This window comes from Cebus imitator, unplaced genomic scaffold, assembly GCF_001604975.1.
Source record: "Cebus imitator isolate Cc_AM_T3 unplaced genomic scaffold, Cebus_imitator-1.0 Scaffold309, whole genome shotgun sequence".
Classification (NCBI taxonomy): domain Eukaryota; kingdom Metazoa; phylum Chordata; class Mammalia; order Primates; family Cebidae; genus Cebus; species Cebus imitator.
In genome coordinates, this window is record NW_016107624.1 from 1,846,379 (window position 1) to 1,868,726 (window position 22,348).

The 22,348-nt window shown below is 52.1% G+C and overlaps 1 protein-coding gene across 9 annotated transcripts in view; it reads left to right on the forward strand.

The window, feature by feature from the left end:
- LOC108285860 (DAB2 interacting protein) overlaps positions 1–22,348 on the forward strand; it is a 213,462-nt gene that overhangs the window by 75,978 nt on the left and 115,136 nt on the right. For 5 of the 9 annotated variants that reach the window (XM_017503327.1, XM_017503331.1, XM_017503333.2 and 2 more), the window contains exon 1: positions 7,172–7,382. The exons of the other annotated variants lie outside the window; for them this stretch is intronic. In XM_017503327.1, the coding sequence (XP_017358816.1) occupies positions 7,259–7,382 (124 nt within the window). In that variant the 5' untranslated portion in view covers positions 7,172–7,258. Of the gene's footprint in view, positions 1–7,171; positions 7,383–22,348 lie in introns of those variants that run through there. 9 annotated transcript variants of the gene reach the window in all.

Sequence of the window (22,348 nt, forward strand, 5' to 3'; positions counted from 1 at the left end):
GAAAAGAAAGAAGGAAGAAAAAAGAGAAGAAAAGAACGAGCTAGGAGAGGCAGCTGCTGGTCAGTTTACACACAGGGCTTTGATCCACTATGTTATTTGACTTCCACAACCTCACAAAGTATTTGTATACCCCTTCACACTTTAGGAAATGGAGGCACAGAGAGGTGAGACACTGATCTGGGGTCACACAGCGAAGAAGGGAAGGCTTATCACTCCAAATGCCTGACCTGGATGGGGCTTCCTAGGAGCTGACTACGGGGCCCGTTCAGCTGTCCTCCTCTGTGGGCTCTGCAGGGGTTGAGCACGGCCCTCCCTTGGAACCCAGGCCAGTGCCAGCCACGAAATGGTTCACAGATGACCAGGCAGGCCTGCTTGAGAAGGGAGGGGGCTCCCTGACCTCACACTGGGACCATATGCCATCCCCTCTGGTTCCCCAGTGGGTGTGGCACTGTCCGGACCCATACCGAGGGGGAAGGAAGAAGCCCAGAGACATGGAACCTCAGCCCTGGCCAGGGCCAGGGAGAAAGGAGGGGCTGTGGGCCTCAGTGGGGCCCGGGGCCCACCTGGAGCTTGGCAGCGTTTCTGGGTCAGGGCAGGGAGAGGAAGTACACAAAGAGAGTGGCTCCAGGCTTGGCCATCTGGGCTGAAATACCGGCTGCTAGGGTTGGGGCGAGGAAGGAGGGCTGGGGCTGGGGCCTGGAGAGTGGATTCCAGCCTCCCCTGGGCCACAGGATTGGAGCCCTCAACTTCAGGGCAGCCAGGGTGGAGTGGGGAAACCCTGGGCTCCTGTGGGCAGAAGGCCACAGGCATTCTGGGAGAGGTGGTCCAGGCTCTCAAAGGTAAGAGGCAGTCTTGGCAGCTGTATAGGTTTCAAGGTGGAGCCCACCCTAATCCCCAGCCCCATGTGTGACCTTGGGTGAGTTCCTCCCTCCCTTGGCCTCAACTTCCCCATCTTCAGGGAGTGCTACCCCACCCTGACTGCTCTGTACTGGGCTGAGAGCGCCAGCCAGACCCTCAGTGATGGTAGAGTTGATGCCAGATCCTGGTATGCCATGGGTTAGGCAGGGTCCTCTGGGCAAGCAGCTGATGTTGAGGGCCTCAGTTTCCCCAGTTCCACCAGTTTCTCTCGAGGCTCCTTCTACCTCTGACATTCCGGGGTTTTATGACAGGCTGTCGTCATGTACGAGGGAAAGGTCTATGTCCTCTTCTCTGTGTTTCTGGAGGATGTGGAGGGGACCTGTAGATGAGGGTTTGGGGAATGGGTGAGATTTTGAGATCCTGATGGAATCTCAGAGAGGTGAGCTGAGCAGAGCCGTCCCATCTCCATTTAACATATGGAGCCCTGAGACCCAGAGATCTCACACAGTGACCTCCTCTTAGAGTCCCAGCCTCTCCCGAGGGCTCTACCCTCGGCCCAGCCCTGGGTGACTTGATTTGAAAAGCACTCACACTCCCCGAGGCTCTGTCTGTGTATGTTCAAATGTCCACGCTTGACTGGTCCCCCACTTCCGCCTGTGTTGAGAGGCGCAGGGCCAACCAAGCCTGGGGTCATCTCATCCCTGACTGCACCATTTTCTGCAAAGGATGTTGTTAAATATACCAGTGGCTTTCGGGAGGAAGTCTGGGAGGTGGTGGCAGCGGTGGTCGCCTGGCCAGCCTGGAGTGCTTTAGCGTGACCTCATGGGGCTTGTCCATGCCTTTCCCTGAGCAGGGCGAGCTGGCCCAGCCTCCTCCATCTTCCTAGTGAAGACTCTGCTCCTGGTCCAGCCTTATTCCCGGATGAACAGTGGATGCAGGAAGTCGTCATTGCCTGCCAGACAGGCCACCTCCTGGGACAGAGGGCCATGACCTTAACCATGAGTGTGCCCCGTACCCCCACCCCCACCCCTGTCCAGAGCTCCAGAGGCTGAAAGCTTGAGACTGTCCTGGGAGGCGGATGTGTGCGGGCCTGCCTGGCTGGGGACTTCCCCTGTCACCACTACCCACCCTCATCCCAACAGGAAACTGACAGATCTGAGCCTTCCAGACACTCATTGTGTGGGGCCTGGCGTGGGCTCCGAGGCTTCCCCTGTCAGGACTCATGTCGCCCCTAGCCTCCTTCTGTCCCTTGACAAAGCTGGCTATTGAAGAAAGTTCCAGACTGTTTCCACTCCCCCATCTCTGCATTCAGTACTGCTCAACCTTAGGGCTCCTTTGAGCCCCTGGGTTCAAATCCTGCTTCCTAGTCCAAGCCCAGTGACTTTGGGGAGCTCACCTACCCTCTCTCTGCCTCCTGACATTTATTCTGCAAAAAGAAATAAGCATCTGCTTCCTAGGGCTATTCTGAAATTAAATGAGATAATGTGGGTAGAATGCTGAGAAAGGACCTGGGGCACAACGCGTACTAGATGCAGTTCAGCTACCATGATTAGGATGAAAGCCAAACTCCACCCTCAGACCAACCTCTTGAGGTCAAACTTGTAACCCTCCTCTGTTAAGAAGCTGTGGGTTTCTGTGGTGCCCACGCAGGGGCAGCTTTCCTGCCCTCGGGGAGGCTGGTGTTTGAAGATAACTGGCTGTGGTTGCTGTTGTCACCCTTCCCTTCCCCCCCGCCTTCCGTACAGAATGGCCTGTCCATGAAGGCTACCCTCTTCTGTTGTGTACTCAGCTGCAGAAATGGGTGATCTGCCTTAACACTGGAGGAAAAGCTGTGCTTTATGGGCAGTTTAAGGCTTTTCACAGGTAATTTTGGCAATATGCTTTCTTTTCTCTTTCCTCACTGACTTCAACCCTGACACCCCAGAGGGACTGAAGACTGCCTTGGGCTAGCCTCCCTTCCCTGCATCTGCTGCCCCTGCTGACCCAGCCCTGGCCTGGCCCAGGATGTACCTGGACTTCCAGCCCAGCTCTGATGCCACCCACTGCTTCTTTTTTTTTGGGACAGAGTCTTGCTCTGTCGCCCAGGCTGGAGCACGATGGCGTGATCTCAGCTCACTGCAACCTCCGCCTCCCTGGTTCAAGCAATTCCCCTGCTTCAGCCTTCCGAGTAGCTGGGATGACAGGCACACACCACCATGCCCAGCTATTTTTTTTGTACTTTTAGTAGAGATGGGGTTTCACCATGTTGGCCAGACTGGTCTCGAACTCTTGACCTCAGGCAATCCTCCCACCTCAACCTTCCAAAGTGCTGGGATTATAGGTGTGAGCCACCACCCCCAGCGCCACCCACTGCTTCTTTTCCAGCAGGCATGCTGATGGCTTTCTGCCTAGAGGGGAATTATTTGGGTCCATCCCTCCCTGGTCTTTACAAGTAGCCTCCTGTGTCCCCAGTATTCAAACGGACTGGTGGGGTATACCAGGAGCCAGCAGGGGGATGTCTTTCCTTGGGAGTCAGAGTAGACTTTTAAAGGAGAGGGTGGTTCAATTTGCAGTTGCAAAATGTGGAACCAACTCAAATGCCCATCAATCAAATGCCAATCAATCAATCAATCAATCAATCTATCTCTATATATATATCACAGTTTATAGGAATGAATTAATGGCATTTGCCACAACCTGGATGGGATTGGAGAATATTATTCTAAGTGAAGTAACTCAGGAAAGGAAAACCAAACATTGTATATTCTCACTTATAAGTGGGAGCTAAGCTATGAGGATGCAAAGGCATAAAAATGACACAATGGACTCTGGGGACTTGGGGAATGAGTGGGAAGGGCGTGAGGGATAAAAGAGTACAAATTGGGTTCAGTGTATATTCTGCTCGGGAGATGGATGCACCAAAATTTCACAGATCACCGTTAAAGAACTTACTCGTGTAACCAAATGCCAACTCTTCTCCAAAAACCTACGGAAATAAAAAAGTTTTAAAAATTTTAAAAAAATAAAGGAGGGGATGCTTGAGGTGGGTCCTGAAGGGTAAGCAGGAATTCATCAGGTGGCTGCAGCGGGAAGAGCTTGGTGGCAGTGGTCCAGGGCAAAGGCCGGAGGTGGGAAAGAGTGTTTGGAGGATGACCAAGGGGGCTGGAATGGGCTGGCATGCAGCGGGAGCTGGTCACTTGTGACATACCTCGGTCCCTGAGAGTTCACCTTGGGAGGCTTTTGAGGGGGATGTGAAGGTACTGGTGGTGGAGTGGGTCAGATCTGATTTAGACAGCCCTGTCACCCAGCCCCTTCTCATAAACATGCACATTTCCAGGCCCCGTCCCAACCCACTGAGTTAAGTGTCTTGAGGGAAACCCAGAAATATGCCTGTTCACTGAACAGAAGTGATGTGGGGACTGCAGCCCTGTCCCCGCTAAAGCAGCACTTGGGAGAGGTAGGAGCCAGGCCTATTCAGGAGCCCCTCTGGAGGTGGGAGAATAAGACCAGACCATTGGCCCTATAGGTACTGAGGCTCTCAGATCGGCAGGGCTGGAAAGCCCGGCCTGTTAGTCTGTCGCAGGAAGCAGTGGTGGTAGTAGCGGTGGTGGGCACTGGAAGGGGGGCTTCTCCTGTTCAGAGGGAGGAAGCCATAGGGGTGGGAGGTGGAAGCAGACTGGGGAACTGGTTCCGCAGCAAGATTGATTCCAGGTCCCCTGCCGGACCGTGCAGGGGGCAGCCTTTGTCTGCTCTGGTCCTGGGCCAGGATGAAGGACAAGGAGCCTGGGCCCTTTCTCTCCTAGCTCCTGCCCTGCCCCCTCCCCACTCAGTACCTGGCGAGTACCTGCCCCAGGCCCATGGAGTTGCTCAGCTCTGCTGGTTGGCGATGCCCGTTCCCATCCCAAGGCCAGAAACGCACAAGCTTTGTCCATTTCACTAGCTGACCGTCCTTCCTCCACAAGGCACAAAGATTGGGGGTCCATAGCTTCTCCCTGTAGATGGGAAAACTAAGGCACAGAGAAGGACTTGAAAAGTTGAAGTGGGGAGACCATGCCCTACCTTTGGAGCCCAACTGTGTTTACAGATGAGGTCCTGAGTTCCAAGCCACTGCCCCCTCTCCCTTCCACACACAGTCCAGACTTCCTGTTGAGGGCCCAGGCCAAGACCGCTTGCCTACACCACTGATAAAAGTGAGTTGGCTGTGAGCCTCCCGTCCCCTCCAGGGAGGGCTAGAACCTGGCTGATCAGAGGGTTCCTGCTTTGGGAAACAAAATGGGCAGGATACACTCCAGGTCCGGGGAGCAGGAGCGTGCCCCCGCCCTGAGCAGGACTTCCTGGGAGTCCCTCACCCCCAGAACCCGTGGACCTGGCTGTGGGGGTTAGTCATGCCTGGAAGTGCCAAGGTGTGGATGGGTGGCACTCGGAGCCCCACCTGAATGGGTTCTGGCGGTTTGGCCAGAGGAGAATGCATGCTAAGAAGGCCCCCAGCTTGCCTGGGGACTGAGTGACTTCGTGTGGGCTCTATCCAGCGGCTTCTTTTTAACGACGTTACTGCACCAAGTCTGCTGTCCAAAGGAGATGGGGCAGTGCCTCCCAGCTCATCCAGCCTGCAGCCCACCGGCTTCCTGCGGCCCGAGACGGCTCTGAACGCCCTCCAACACGAATTCATAAACTTGCTTAAAACACTGAGTTTTTTTTTTTTTTTAAGCTCATCAGCTATAGTTAGTGTGATTGTATTTTATGTGTGGCCCGACAATTCTTCTTCCAATGTGGCGCAGGGAAGCCTAAAGATGGGGCACCCCGGGCTAATCCAAAGGAGGCTAAGGGTATCCTCTTGAGCACCCCGGTTTCCCATCTTCCCGTTGACTGGCCGGTATTCCGGGAAGAGGGGGCCAGGGGGGCTGATGGCTCTGGACACCTCTGACTGGGTTTGGTGGAGAAACACCCCTCCTGCCCCTCCCCCCGGTCGGGGAAGGCGCCTGGCTTCCAGCTGTGAGACAGGCTCCTCCGGACTGGGGGCCCTCCCCGCTGGCTGAGGGAGCTAGGGAGGGGGCTTCCCCTGTGGGGTACAAATCCCGGCCTGGATTCCTGACCAGACGGCCCTGCCCCCTCCAGGGCCCCACCTTTCCAGCTGTTCTGGAGGAAGACCCCCGGGACGGCCTCTGGCACCTGCGGTGACTAACACCCGCCACCCCTAAGACTAAGACCATTTGCCTCTGCCACTTTCCGTGTGACTGAGGCAAGACCTCCTTGCTAAGGCCTCAGTTTCTCCCTCTGTACTTCAAGGGAGGCAGCTCAGGCGGGTGTCTTAATAATTGAATTGATGAATGTTGCTAAGGGGATAAGGAGCGGAGAGAGAGATCGTGTGGGCCTTGGTCAGGGAAGACTGGAGGAACTGGGCCCTGAAAAGGTGGACTTTGGCCTGGTGGAAAAAAGTAGTGAAGAAGGCAGTCCCTGCTGGCAGCACGGCGAAGTGAGAAGTAAGGGGAGCAGAGGTGAGGCTGGAGGGGGCTTTGGTTGGGGCAAGATTATTTGGGGTCCAAATAACAAGGAAGGATGTTTAGACGTATTGCCATTGTGCTCTGGGGAGCCATGGAAGGCTCTTGAGCTGAGGGGTGACTTGGAAAAAGCTTTTCAGCCAATGCAATAGAGTTGGCACCTGTCCTTCTCCCAGCCTGAGTTTCTGGTTCCTACAGTAGGGAGGGATTGTTCTGCCCTGCCTCCAGGCCTCTGCTTTTTGCGTACTTGAAACAGGTACCATAATTTTAATGATATAAAAATGATATGTGTATCAGACCGGACAGCCTATAAAATGTAAATAATAGCCAAGTATCCTGAATCACAGGGGTCTTTCAACCTGGCTGGGCCGGGGCCTGCGGAGCAGTGCGGGTCGTTTCTCAGCCCAGGAAGCCTGGGGCAGGAACGGACCCTAATTGAAGGCGACCGTCCTCCAGAGTGCGTCCTGCCCCAGGCTAAGGAGAGCGCACAAGCAGCTGTGCGCGGTCTACCCGTGCTGGCGGGATTGGGTGCCCGGTGTGCGCCCCAAGGTCGACGGGGGAACCCTCGGGGGCGGAAGTGGGAGCCAGGACCCTCGGGTGGGACCCGTCTGGGGTCCCGGGGAAACTCCGGGCCGCCTCGCCCCGTGGACTCCAGGCCGGGATTTCTCCCGCACTGACTTTCCGGGCCGGTGCCAGCCCTGCCTCCGGGTCCCCAGCCCCCGCCGCGGGGCCGGCTGCTCTGGGAGCGGGAGGGGGCAGGAGGCAGAGGAGGAGTTTGAGCGACTTTGTGGGGCAGCCTGGGCCTCGGCGGCCGCTCGGGCGAGCGCGGGAGAACGCGGGGACGCCCGCCGGGCGGTCCGGAGCGGCCGATGGGGCCCGTGTGAGCGCGCCCAGGCCCGGCCCGGTGCCCGGCGGGCGGCAGCATGTCCGCGGGCGGCAGCGTCAGGAAGAGCACCGGGAGGTCCTCCTACTACTACCGGCTGCTGAGGCGGCCCCGGCTGCAGCGACAGAGGAGCCGCTCCCGCAGCCGGACCCGGCCTGCCAGGGGTAGGCGCCACCCCGACCCCTGACCCCTGACCCCTAGGCCCTCCCAAGGCCACTAAGCCACCTGATGCCCTGGGGTGCTGGGGACCGGGATCCTCCTTCCAGCCATTTGCTGGGGGTCTCCCTCATCCGCCCCTTCCTGAGTCTGCCAGACACCCATATCCCCAGTTTCTGCCTCGTCCTCCCCTCTCCGAGGGAAGCTGAGGCTCTAGGGTCTCCTCTTAAGCCACGGGCAGGGAGAGGGGAGCCAGGAGTCTTTCTCCGCATCTCAGATCAGACCTCCTACCCCGCCGTGCCTCAGTTTACTCAGCAGCGGGCAAAGTAACCTAGGGTGGATCTTGGCTTTCCCACACCTTGCTTTCCCTGCCCTGGCCGCGGACTTCTTTCTTCCCCTTCCAGGAACGTAACGGGCTCCCCACCTCTTGGGTGCTGGGACAAGTGGGTGGACCTCAGGGAAGGAACAGGGACCCCTCGAGCGGGTGGGCGCCAGCTCCTTTGCAAAGTTTCTCTCCTTCAAGCTCAGGCGGCAGGACAAGGCGGAGGGGGAGGTGCGAGCAGCATTTTCTTTTTCCAGTAACAGGATCCTCGACTGGAAATGCGTGTGATCCCGGGGGCTGCGTTTGGGCGGTTGGGGGCAGAGACTTCCTTCCCTGGCTGAGTGGGGGAGGGGGAAGGAAGCCCCCTGGGAGAAGGGGGCCTTCAAAGGGGCTCTGGGGAGGCTGGGGTCCTGGGCAGAGGTTCATGCCCACCAAGGGTGCCCGTGGGGTGGAAGGGAGGAGAAAGACAGCGCCTTAGCAGGGACCTGGGCCGAGCTGACGCCACCAGGTTATCTTGAAAGTGGGAAGCCGGGCCCTGTGCCAGCAAATGCCAGGCGCGGAATCTGGTAGGCCCAGAGGGGCCACATCCCCACCCCGCAGGCTGCCGTTGTATGACCTGGGCTGAGCTGCCTACTTCAGTTTTCTTGTCCGTGTGAGGGTAAATGAAGCAGGCAGACTGTGTTCATTTGCTTCCCCCAGAATGGGGAGATTTTTCCCCCAGTCAAGGCTGAGCAGCGATGTGCAGTGCGGGGCTTCCTCAGGAAGTAGTGAGTTCCCCGTGCACAGAAGGGTTCAAGCTGAGGCTAAGGGTGTGCACAGGTGTGTGCTGGTAGATCAGTCCGCAAGGGTCTCTCAAAGCCTGTGATCCTCCCACTCCTGCCTTTCCTGAAGTCGTCCCAGTTACTCCTCCCCCTATCTAGACTTGGTCTGGGAGGCCAGGAATCTGGGCTCAAGTTTTGTGACTTTGGGCAAGTCATTTCCCCTTTCTGAGCTTAGTTTTCCTGGTTGTAAAATGGACCTCCCGTATGTGGAGGATTCAGTGAGGAAACTGAGAAATGGGAGCTGTGAAAATGCCCAGTCCTGCTCAGGCCATCCTGGGACCTCTCCTGCAGCACCCACCTCGTCACCTCACCCACCCGCCCCTCCCTTGCCTCAGACACGCCCTGCATGGCCTTTCCCTCTTCTCATCTCAGCCCGGCTCCATCCCTGACTGTAATGGGAATCCCACTCCTGCTCAGCTGACTGGGCAGGCAATAATCAATGTGTCAGGGGCTGTCACCTGAGCCCCATCTCCCAGACCCCCCAGGCACAGGATCATTGCTTTGTGTCCCAGCCTTGAAGGAGCTCACAGCCTGCAGGGAGTGGGGAGGAGACTGTCTCTGAACAGAAGTTATATCTGGGGAGATCAGGGAGAGCTTCACAGAGGAGGTGACATTTGGATGGACTGTCACCAAATGGATAGGATTTCCCTTGACAGAGGGAGTGAGTCAGATCTGGGTTCAAGTCTCAGCTGTGCACACAATTTTGCTTCTGCCAATTACCTCTCCAAGCCTCAGTGACCTTGTGTGGTCAATGGGGCTAGCAGTGACAGGGCTGTGTGAGGGCCAGGAGCCAGTGCCTGGGACTAAGGCTACAGTTGAGGGTGAGCTACTGTCCTCTCTCTGAACAGAAGGAACAGACTGTGCACTCAGGGAGAAGGAAAATGCTTGGGTGTTGAGGATAGAGTCCCTCCCGGGTTGGGGAGGGGAGTTGACTGGGAAGGGGGCTGGATGGGTGGGTGGGGAAGAGCAGGCAACAGTAGTTTGGGTCTGATAAAGGGCCTTGAACTTTGGGAGGCCAAGGCAGGGGGAATCCCTGAGCCCAGGAGTTCAAGACTAGCCTCGGTCACATAGCAAGACCCTGTCTCAACATATATATATATGTATATATATATATATATATATATGTATATTTTTAAAGGCCTTGGGTAATGAGGAGTGAGTTCGTGCTGCAGCCAAGGTGTGGGGTGGAGGCTGGAGGCCCCCTGGCCTCCTTGGTGGGAGACAGCTAGGGCAGCCATTGCCCTCCCTCCACTAAAGCCTCAGACACCTGACTCTGCCCCAGAGCCACAACCACCTCCTGAGGGCAGGGCCCCACCCAGGAAGAAACTCAGGCTGAGGAGGCCAACCTGTGAGCCAGTCCCTTCTGACCTTGAACTTCTGTCTCCCCCGTCCACATGGGAGCTTGGTCCCATGGTGTGGTAGCATCAGACCTCAGAGGAGTGGGCGCTCCCTAGCACCTCAGCCTGGATCAGGCTCTTGTCCCCACACCCTTTCTGGCCTCTGGCACTAGTATGGAAGGAAAATGACCAAGAACTCAGGCTGTGTATTTGTCCAGAAACAGAACAGTGCAAGGAAGAGTTGGTTGCTGCCGGGTTCTGCAGCTGGCCAGGCTGGGGGCAGGGAGCAGGGCTTTGTCCCTGGTAGGGCTGTGAGTGAGGGACAGCGTCTGCAGTCTCCCTAGTTTGACAGATAAGGGGCACTAATCTAGACTCTTCCCTTCTCTGGGCTTCAGTTTCCCCATCTGAAGAATGGGCAGAGTGAGACCTGATGTGGCGGGAGGCAGAGCACGAAGCTGGAGGGCGGCTGGAGGAGGGGTAGAAACAGTGACCTTCGGAGGACGAGGGTCGTTGGCTATTTCCCACTGTGCCACTGACTCCACTTGAAGGCTGGGCATGCCCCATGGATTTAGGGGGATCCTGTCCCCAGAAAGCTGCCATCAGCAAGGTGCCTCCCCACTTGTTCACACCAAGATGAAGTTTTGTCTCTGACCCCTCTGTTCCCCCAGGGCTGCTAGGAGAAACATTTTCCTCTAGCCCTGGTTAATATTCTGACCTGTTCATTCAGCCAGCCAGCTCCTCTTAAGCACCTATTATGTGCTGGGCTTCAGCCTGGGTGCAGGGGCACATGGAAATGAATCACACGTGCTCCAGCCCCGCCAAGCCCCCCCCAGTTGGTTGGGGAGACCAGCTTGTTGGGGTGCACTAGGGAACATGGCTCTTTCTCAAAGACAGAGCAGTGGTTAGTGGGGGGCAGGGGTTCTAGTTCCAGCTCAGCCACGAACTGGTTGTATGACTGGGCACATCATAGGGCCTCAGTTTCCCCATCTGTCGAGGGGGGTTAATCCTGCTCTGCTGCCTCTCGGAATGCCTACACCCATAGCCATGAAGGGTTTTGATTATCTTATTCATGTTTTTCTCTGAGTTTTCCTAGGGGTCCAGCCACCTGCCAAGCCCTGGCTGGGTGCTGGGGGTTTTGCAGATGTTTTTCTCTTGAGATGGTCAGGTCCTGCTCCGTGTCTGTACGTACCCCTCTTGCATGCCTCTGTACCTTGTTCCCGGGGAGAGGGCCACATGGTGGGGGAGGATTGGTTTCACGCAACTGGTTCCTAACGAAGAGAATAGTTAGGTGAGGACCTAAGAGCCACCATGGTGGTTGGGTAACTTCTCAGGGGAACCTGGCTTTCGTAAGGTCTGCAAGAGGCCTCTGGGGCAACAGCTTGGACTCCATGAGTTGGGCGAGGCTGAGAGCAGCTGTGAGATAGGGGGCTAGTTGTGTATTTTGGTTCCCCAGTCCTCAAATATTCCCCGCAAAGGCCCTGGGCCTGGCTCTCTGCCTCCACCTTGGATGAGACCTCTGAAATCGTCATGATGCCCTTTTCTGCCTTGTTTCTTCTGTTTCTGCTGAGACGTAATCTCTCATTGGGACTTGGCCCCAGCCTTTCCAGGCCCTCCTCTCCGTTACATACCTCATGGAATGGGGAGCTCACTCCCTCTCAGGTCGTGTAATGAGGGTAAAAATGGCTCCTTTTTGTTATGTCTTCTGTGTGCTGCATGCCTGTTCCTTGCCCGGCAGTGACCTCAGCTCTGAACTTGCCTTGTCTCATGCAGTGTTCAGAACCCTGTGAGATGGATGCTGATACTATCCTCATTTCATAGGCGAGGAAACTGTAGGCCAGAGAGTGAAAGCCTTGCCCAAAGTCACACAGCTCAGAAATGGTGGAGCCCAGCTCTGCCCACCTCCAGGTCCTGAGATTCACCTTGCTATATCCATGGGCAGGCAGACTTCTCTGAGGTCAGGCCTTGGCTTTGATGCAGTCACCTCCCTTCACAGCCAGTGACTCCACTGGGTGTTCATGGCTATCATCTCACCATCTTGGTCAAAGCTTGGGAGGGAGGCAGGGGAGTGGTCCCGCTGGCGTCTGGTTGCCTCCTCCACCTCCCTGGATAGCTCAGCTGGGACCTCCCTGGCCTGCCCCTGGCTCCTGGCTCCTGCTGTCATTCATGTCCTGCCAAGCATGCCCTTTCCCAGGGCATGTCACAGATCTCAGGGCCTTAGCCCTGGTTCTCCACCAAAGCCCTTAGTGCCGAGGGTTCAGTCCCCTGGTGTGAGGGCCCTGGAGCCTGGCAGACAGCTGAGGCCTAATCCCCACAGCTCTCTAGGTCCTCGAAGGAGTCCAGAGGCCCCAGTGAATCTGCTGGAATTTCAGCCTCTTGCCTTTGTCCTTCCTGACCTTCCTTCATCACCTTTAATCAGAAAGAAGGCTAGGTGCAGTGGCTCATGCCTGTAATGCCAGCACTTTGGGAGGCTGAGGCGAGCAGATCACCTGAGGTTGGGAGTTCAAGACCAGCCTGACTAACATGGAGAAACCCCGTCTCTACTAAAAATACAAAATTAGCTTGGCGTGGTGGTGCATGCCTGTAATCCCAGCTACTCGGGAGGCTGAGGCAGGAGAATCACTTGAACCTAGGGGGCAGACGTTTCAGTGATCCAAGATCAGGCCATTGCACTCCAGCCTGGGCAACAAGAGTGAAATTCCATCTCAAAAAAAAAAAAAAAAAATCAGGAAGAGAACAGCTCCCTTTCGTCAAGCTGAACATGTGCCCAGCCCCATGCCAAGAGCTTCCCCTGATTACCGCATGTCTCATCTCAGCTCTCCAGCCCTCCTAGCAGGTAGGGGTGATTGTCGTTACTTTCCTTTGCCAGGTTAGGAAACGGAGCCCAGGGTGTGATATTTCCCTTGCATTTTCCTCTCGGGGTGGTGAGATAACTGTTTGAACCCAGGCCACTGGACTCAAAAGCTTATGCCCAGAAGCCCAGGTGCTCCCTCTAACTTTCTTGGCCACTAGAACTAACTCAGAGAACGCTGGAATGGACCCAGGATGGGCTGCTCCTCTCAGTGGTTCAGGTTGCAGTTCTTCGATCTCCGTCCTTCTATTTAATTCTGTACTTACAAAGACCTGGGGGTACAGGGAGGGGCTTGGAGCCTATTTGCCCAGCTGCTGAATGGTGAGGTTGGAGAGATGGATACTTGTGGCTCCAGTACCAGGAGTCAACTATTCTCCTCGACAGCTGGGAAAACTGAGGCTCACGGAGCCAAGGCAACTTGCCCATCGTTACCTAAAGATGTGAATGGGAAATCCAGATCTGGAACTCAGATCCCTTTGTATCCTGTTTCAGTGTTGGCGTAGTTTGTTGCTTTCCCTAAGGTGAGCCCAGATAGAGAAACTGAGGTGCCTGGGCTCCTGCTTGGGTCTTCCTGGGGGAGAGAATGGGGATTCAACTCCCATGTACTGTTGAACTTGACACAAACACTCTCACGTCCCAGGCTGTATACGTGTTTTGCTTTGGAAATGACATGAAGGCTTTTCACTATTAAGAGAAAAGCAATGGCTGTGATATTTCCCCTGCACCTCCCTCTCGGGGCCACTTGGTTAAATGTCAGGAAAGGGAGAGTATTTCCTGGTCAGGAACATTCAGAGCTTGCTGGGAGCTGAAGTTTTGTTTTCCATTAAGTAGGTATTTGGGGAGTCTGTTTCCCTCCGCCTCCTCTGCTGTTTCCCAAGGTTTCGCTTGACAGTTGCAGGGAGGAGGGGTTTGAGAATGAGCAGCCGAGATGCCCATGTATCGCGTGCCCGCTCTAGGAGTGGCAGGGTGGCTATTTTTAGCCATTCCGATTCAGTAGAGGCATTTCAGCATTTGTTCAATATTTAATTATCCATCTGAAATTGGCCCATGTGGCCTTCAGTTTGGAAGCAGCTCTCTGTGTAGTGATTTCCCGATTGCATAAATAAGGAAGCAAGGGGAATCTCAGCAGCCCTCCAAATAATAATAAGAGTAGACTCATTAAAGACAGGCTTGGTTCCTCGGTCTAGACAGACCACCTGTACATTAGTCGAGAAGCGTCACCGAGGGTGCTCATCACGCCTTTGGAAATGCGGCAGTGCTCAGCGTCTGAATCTCAGATCCACAGCTGCCTCGGTTTTATTTGGGATGGGTTTTCCTCCCTTTGCCAGGTTCCTGTGTTGACTTTGACAGCTGCTGGGTACCCAAGAGGTGGTTTGGGGATTTTGCTTTTGGAAGTCTTGTTAGCTTTTATTTCCCCCCTCTCTTCTCCCTGACAGGCAGGAGAGTACTGTCGGCATCTGGGCTGTGCTATTTCTTTTTCCTTGGCCTTTGGAGGTGATGTGCCGACACAGCTGTGAAATGAAAAAGACAGAGCACAGGGAGAGAGATGTGGAGGCCGTGAGGCTCTGCCTCCCTGCCCCGAGACCCTGGCCAAAGAGGGAGAGAGGGGAGAAGAGGAGAGAGCGGGGCCCAAGGGCTCTGAGCCGTCAGAAATGACTCCTTCCTGCTGTCCTGCTTGGCATAGGGATTTGTGGACTTGGGGTTTGGAGATTGGAAACCAATAAATTGGTAATCTGGAATACGCTTGGTTTTCTATCCATTTATACCTCGATTCTGGGAACACAGAGTTTGTCCTAGGAGTGGGTACAGAGTCCTGACTAGATCGTCAACCTTGTGTGACTGCAGGCAAGTCACTGAACATCTCTGGGCTCAGAAGCACATGTAACAGATAGACAGGACACAGCGTAGGGTGTCATTATAGGCTGGGAGAATTGTCATTATTAGCTGTTCACCCAAAGCCTGAGGGGTTACTTGCAAATCAGTTAGGGCTGATCTAGAAAGAAATTGTGATGCCAGTGGGGATTGGACCCACCCAGGTGGCTTCTCGGCATCCTTCCCCGAGAGGCTGCCACAGGTCTCACTGGCACTTGTTCAGAGCAGCAGAGCTTTAGCGAGTCACCTAGTGTGTACAAGCTCTGTGCCAGGGGCTGCCATAGCAGATATAGCCAGCCCCCGCCCTCAGTAGCTCAGAGGCCAAGGGGAAGGTATTCTTGGCATCAGGTTAGCAGATGGTATGACTGGAAAGGTAGGTAGGGCCTTGTGGTGAGCAAAGAGGGGAGGATAGTCCTTTGGAGGCGACTGGGAATCAGAGGAAGGATTTTGAAAATAACAGAAATGATGACGGTGACCTCCATGTGTTGAGCACTTACACAGCGCCAGGGGCTCTTCTAAGTCCTCTCCATGCATACTGCCTTATGTTGTCATTCTCCCAGATAGCGTTATCAGCTCCATTTTGTAGATGAGAAAACTGAGGCCCAGACTGGTTAGGTGACTGTTCAGCATCACCCAGCTACTGAGTGGCAGAGTCCAGGATGTTTAATCCTCACTATGCTTACCAGAGCTGTGATTTAGGAAAATCTAGCAACCCTCAAGCTAGACTGGTAGGGTGCAGGGAGAAGAGAGTGGGAAGAGGGAGCGGGGAGGCCAGTCTGCTTCCTGGGGGATCTTGAAGGAGGCCGACAGGTGCAGGGTGGGGAAGGCAGAAGGCAGGTGGAGAGGAGCTGGGAAGTTGGGAAGGGCTGACACAGGAGAGAGGCTGCCGTGCCCATCCGAGGGCCAGTGCTGGACTCCTGCCACGATCTCTCCCTGGCCTACGGTAAAATGAGGGCTGTAAGGCCATTTCAGTGAGTTTCCCGTTTCCCATAACATCCATTTCACTTCCGTAACCCATTCTGGTGCGTCTCTTTTATCCTGAGATGATGGTCTTTGGATTCATTGGGCTTAGAACATTCCTTTTATGCAGTGCATAAATGTCTAGTATACACCGTACTAAATGGTGTTCACTTTTTTTAAACATCAATATTTGGCAAGAAAATAAGTCAGTGGTTCTATGTGGCCTACCCTCGTGTTATGGCACTTCATAGTTTATAAACATCGAACTAATGCCTGGAATTCCCAAAGGATGGTAGCTGACACCCAGGAAGGAGAAGTCCAGGGGTCATCCTTACAGCGAGAGGAGTGGGAGCTGGTGGTGGGATGAGGCCCTTGGAAAGGCGTGGAGAAGTGGGAGGAGGAGGGTCAGTGAGGGCTGGGGTGGGTGAGCCTGGCAGGCTGTGGACATGGCTGACGGGCCTGCCTTGGATGCTGCTGCTGGGGTCGGGGCACCAGAGCGGGCAAGGGAGCTGTTTAGGGAGCAGCTTCAGGAGAAGGCGAGAAAGGTGCTGGAGGCTGCAAGCGGTGGATTATTTGGGGGAGGGGAGGTGTGGGGTGCAGAGTAGGACAGCACTGGAGAAGTGTGGAGGAAATAGGGGGTGCAAGAGAAGCTTGGATTTCCCATTAACTGCTGATATAGTCACAGTTCCACCTGATATCTAGAAACCTGTTCACAATTGTAGGTTTAGCCGCCAACAGGGAAGAGTGAGTCTCTCCCCATCAGCAGCAGCCTCAGGGAACCCAGGCTGTGGTCCCCATCCGCCACTCTGGCTCTGCTGTTGGCAGAGGGAGGGGCCAGTTTTACTAGCACAGGGAGTGTTCCAGCTGGGGAGGATGGAACAGCCTTTCAGGGGGACCTTCTGGAAGAGGCTCTTAAGTTATGGAACGTCCCCAGGAGACAGACCACCAGTTTGGGCCAAACCCCTCCATCTGCATTAAATAATAATAATAATAATAATAACGCTTATGGCCAAGCACCACGGTTTATGCCTGTAATCCTAGGACTTTGGGAGGTCAAGGCGGGAGGATCACTTGAGGTCAGAAGTTTGAGACCAGCCTGAGCAACATAGTGAGACCCCCATCTCTACAAAAAATTTTAAAATTAGCCAGTTATGGTGGCATGGGCCTGTGGTCTTAACTACTTAAAAGGCTGAGGTTGGAGGATTGCTTGGGCCCAGGAGTTCCGAGTTATGATGATCTCTGATTGCCCCACTGCACTCTACCCTGGGCAACAGAATGAGACCCTGTCTCGAAGAAAAACCAAACCACCAAACACCCAACTCCTAAGATTACAAAAAACAGTAAATGTCTATTACAGAACAGAAGAAAATAAAAATCACCTTTAATCTAGCACCCACCAATAAGCTCTAGGGCCACTGGGGGGTTATTTCTAGCCCTTCTTCTTTTCTTTAGGTTTTTGAAAATTCTAAAGTATTTTAAAGTAGTACAGAAAAGCATAGAAAATAATATTTCAGACACCTACCTCTCAGGTTGAACAAACCCTCACGTTGCCATACCTGCTTCTCTTCTCTTTTCTTTCTGTCTTTCTTAGAAATAAAAATGACTCAGGCCCAGAAGGAGTCAGCACAGTGTGGTCTACTGGCCAAACCAGCCCCTCATCTGTTTCTGTATGACCTGTGAGCCAAGAATGGTTTGTACATTTTTAAAGGGTTGGAACAAAAAGTCAGAAGAAGAAGAACATAGGGAATTATATGAAATTTAAATTTCAGTGCCCATAAATAAAGTTTTATTGGAACACTGCCATGTTCATTCATTTATGTATTGTCTATAGCTGCTTTCATGCTACAATGGCAGAGTTGAATAGCTGAGACAGAGACCATATGGCCTTGGAAGCCTGAAATATTTGCTATCTGGCCTTCTATGGCAAGTTTGCTGCCGCCCGAGATACAGCTAAAGCCACCTACTCTCTCTCCGGCCACCTAAAGGTGGTGGGTATCCTGCCTGCGTGTGCTTTCTGCTTTTACGTTGAAGCCTATGCATACGCTTCCAAGTGTGTCGTGTTGCATTGTGTGTTTAAAAATGGATATGGTAAAATTGCACATGGCAGAGAAGAGCAAACACATATCGACACCCTGAGAACTCCTTCGTTTCCTGAATTCCAGCAGCACAGAATAAATGCCCGCTCTCTGTCAGCCCTGGGATGGGCCCTGCAGCTGCAGAGAAAAGAATCATGGGAAGAAAACTCCAGAATAAAAAATGAGGAAAGTGACACTGCAGATTCAAATTACTAGAAATCCTCAGAAAGTAAAGAAGGAGAAAGAAACTCAGGGTGGAGAGAAGACTTTGGGCCATTGAATTCATCCTTGGAGTGTTCAGGAAATCCAGAGATTTTTGGAAGGCTGGGAATTCTTTGGCAGTGAGGTGTGTCTGGAGATGAGGAATAAGAAGGTTGGACTGTCAAAAGCAATTGTTAGCGGGGGCTCAAGTAGAGAAGCAAAAGGAAAAACTTGTGACAAGGTCGACAGATGCTGAAAACCTTGTAGGATTTCTACTAGACTATTAATGCAGCCAATCAGAGGCCAATGAGCGAGCAAACTCTTGCACTGTCCTTGGGGAAAGGCCCTACCCAACATCCTGGGATGTAACTGGGAAGGATGCATCTCATCTACTCTGCCCCATCTCTCCAGCACCAAGCCAAGTGCATCCTCTCTGAGGAGCTGTGCCCTGCTCCCAAGTGCTCTCTATTGAAGATCCTCCGGGCAAGGATGGTGGCCTGGATACTGAGCCCTTCACAGTTGTCCTCATGCCCCTCTCCCACCAGACTTTATCCCCCAGCAGCAATGCGCAGCCTCCACTGACTCTAAACCACCTCCTAAGCTTAGAGACCATTAGAACTGGGATTCCAGTTCCTGTCAGGAGACAGCAGGCTATCACAGTTCCATGGCCCCGGGACACCGTCCCGCCTCCAAACCCAGCTTCATGAAAACAAAATGTGAAATCAACATCCCTCAGATGGACCTCTGGGATGTAGATTGGGCCAAGGTCTGGGAGTGAACTCAGCTTCCTGAGTGACTTGGGACGATTGTCTTCTCAGTCATCTCTGCAGTGCCATTCCTTCCCCAAATTGGGGCAACCCTTAGGTTCAGAGATATCTGGCTTGAATCCTGTTTTCAGCATTTCCTAGCTGTATGGTCATGGTTTGAACCTCAGTTTCCTCCAATTAAAGATGGAGGTGATGTTTCTTAATTCAGGAGTCAATTTTAGGATAAAAATAAAAATACATGGCACAGTCATTATCTCTCATAGATCTGTTTCTCCACATTTCCTGGTGATCCATTTTTATTATGTAGAGACTGCTAGTTGTTTTAGAACTATTTGTTGAAAAACATATCTTTTCCAACATCAATTTACCTCGGCACTGTTTTTGAAAATTGCCCATGTATATGTGGGTCTATTGCTAGCCTCTATTCTGTTCCACTGATCTGTATGTCTATCCTTATGCTAATACGACACTGTTTTGTGAATTAGCTGTATTTCAAGACTATGAGGTACTACTTGAGACCAGGTAACATAACTCCGCCAACGTGTTTCTTCTTTCTCAAGTGTGTTTGGCTGTCTAGGTCCTTTGCTCTGCCATCTAAATTTAAAATTCATCTTGTCAGTGCCCTCAAAATTTTGATTTTGGGATTATGTTGACACTATGGATCAGTTTGGGGAGAAATGGGATTATGTTGACACTATGGATCAGTTTGGGGAGAAATGCCAACTAGACAATGCTGAGTCTTCCAACCCTTGAATGTGGTATATCTCTTTATTTAGATCCTTAATGTCTCTCAGTAGCGTTTCTGAGCTATTAGTCTCTTATGGGTTAAATTTGTTAAGTATATTTTGGTGCTCTTGGCTGATCACTCACGTGGCTGAAATTTTACTCTACTTGCAGCTAACAGGTTAAACAGGTAGATTCATGGGTGCTGGCGGAAGACACGAGACACCTGGTTCAGAGACAAAGGACTCTGTGATTCATGGTATAGCAGGCAGCGTAAGCTTCAGGTTTACATCAGTTCACCTTCCCCCTAACTTCCAAGGGATCTTGTAGAACATAAAATCACCCGTGCTAGAACATAAAATGATGATCTATTCTAGAACATAAAATGATCTGCTTTGTAATTTTTCCAAATTATAACCTCATGTCCCTTACAAGATCTGATAGATAGTCGGAGTCAACTTTTCTGGAGGCTAGAAATTACACAAAGGACTGAAATTCACTTTTGCTTTAGTATCAAATCATTAAATTAGAACTTTGGAGATAAGCTAAAATTTGACTTCCAAGTTGTCATATACAGAAAAGCAAAGAAAGTTTCAAAATTACATGGAAAAATCAATATGTACACACTTAAAACTGTATGTCTGTTTATATTTGTTAGAAAAAATAAGCCTATTATTTCATGTAGCCATGTTATTCCAAAATTATATGGAAAAATCAATATGTACACACTTAACACTGTATGCCTGTTTATATTTGTTAGGAAAAATAAGCCTGTTATTTCATGTAGCCATGTTATTCTAATTTAATAACGTAGATTTCAGACAAGCATGGGTTGGGCTCATGCTTGTAATCCCAGCGCTTTGAGAGGCCAAGGTTGGTGGGAGGATTGCTTGAGGCCAGGAGTCAGAGACCACCCTGGCCAACATAGTGAGACCCCGTCTCTAATAAAAATAAAGAAAGAAAAGAACAAAAGTGCAGAACATTACTAAGGTGGAAATTTTGGGGGAAAATGGTTTACAGTTAATGAATGAAGTGAAAGATAAGATGATTTAATAATACATGTGAATATTTCGGCTTTGATAATCATGGCTCCCTCTGGAGTGCTATAGTTAGAATGTATATACCCCAAGAATTATTATTGATGTAATTAGTATCTCTACTAAGGATAAAAGACACAGAGTGAGGAGTGACTCTATGAAAGGATGACATGTGTACAGATGTGAAAACCTCTCCAAGCTATATCATGAAACAGGCAACCGAGGTACCACATATTTTTGGGGTTTTCAAGCTTTATTATATGTCTTTTGATAACAAGTGCATTATGTAGAAAGAATAAAGCTTACCTTACATGTGGGAATAAGTGTGATATTTCTAAAAGGAAGCTATTCTCTTTCATTTAGGCAGTTGTAGATTTGAAAGAGGAGAGATGGGATCCCTTGAAAGTCCACAGTCCTGAATCAGCCAATGATCTGAACCTCTATCCTTCTATCTTTAATGTAACTAGAATATATTGAGCCTTGAACCATGTGTGTGTTTGTGCCTGTGGCTGCTGTAACGAATTACTGCAAACTTGTGCCTTAAAACAACAGAAAGTCATTATCTTACACTTCTAGGGGACAGAAGTCTGCAATCAGTTTCGCTGGGCTAAAGTCAAGGCGTCAGCAGGGCTGAATTCCTTCTTGAAGCTCAGGGGAAGAATCCATTTCCTTGCCTTTGCCAGCTTCTGGAAGTTGCCTTGTTCCTTGTCTCATCGCCCCCCCATCACTCCCACCTCTGCTTCCATCACCACATCACTTGCTGTGACCTTCCTGTCTCCTTCTTGTAAAGACTCTTGTGATTATTTTAGGTCCACCAAGGTAATCCAAGATAATCTCCCCATCTCCAGACCCTTAATTTAATCATACCTGCAAAGTTCCTTTTGCCATATAAGGTGACATATCACAGGTTCTAGGGATTAGGACGCCTGGTTCTTTGGGGGCCATTATTTTGCTTAGCACAGGTGGGTAAGGTTTAGTAACCTCCAAGTACCACCTCTCCTCCCTGTCCCAGAGAGTGATGCCCAAAGGCTGAGCTAGGAGAAGTGTGCACTGGCCTGTTCTCACTCGTAAGTGGGAGTTGAACAGTGAGAACACATGGACACAGAGAGGTGAACATCACACACCGGGGCCTGTCGCGCGGTGGGGGGCTAGGGGAGGGATAGCATTAGGACAAATACCTAATACATTCGAGGCTTAAAACCTAGATGACGGGTTGATGGGTGCAACAAACCACTATGGCATATGTATGCCCATGTGACACACTGCAGGTTCTGCACATGTATCCCAGAACTTAAAGTACAATTAAAAAAAAAAAAAAGGAGAAAGTGTGCAGTGAGAGCCAGGAGAGCTGCCAATTTACCAGTGCATTATTTTGGCAAACTCTTTATGTGGCTGCAACCCCCACCCCCAGCCCCAACTGTCTCTCTCTCTCTCTCCTCTCTCTCAAAGAGATGTACACAGAGGCCTAAGCTGGACAGCTCTTTGTCTGGAAAGTTCTAATGATCTGAAGATTCCATGACTTGTTGCATGGTGTTTTTTGTTTGTTTTTGAGACAGAGTCTCGCTCTGTCACCCAGGCAGAGTGCAGTGGTGCCGTCTTGGCTCGCTGCAACCTCTGCTTCCTGGGTTCAAGCGATTTTTCTGCCTCAACCTCCTATGTAGCTGGGATTACAGGGGTGCACCACCATGCCTGGCTAATTTTTTGTCTTTTTAGTAGAGACTAGGTTTTGCCATATTGGCCAGGCTGGCCTCGGACTCCTGACCTCAAGTGGTCCACCCACCTCTGCCTCCCAAAGTGCTGGGATCACAGGCATGAGCCCCCGCACCCCTGCACAGTGTTTATTACCTTTGGCTTCCTGCTCAGTTCACCCGGCCCCTCCCTTGGGGAGCACTAGCCAGTTCAGTTTCTTCTTGGGAGCTCTTTCCCCACCCACAGGTGTGTCCTTGATCTTTGGACTTCTCTGGTCCACTTTTTCTTTTTTATTTCCTTTCCTTTTCTTTTTCTTTTCTTT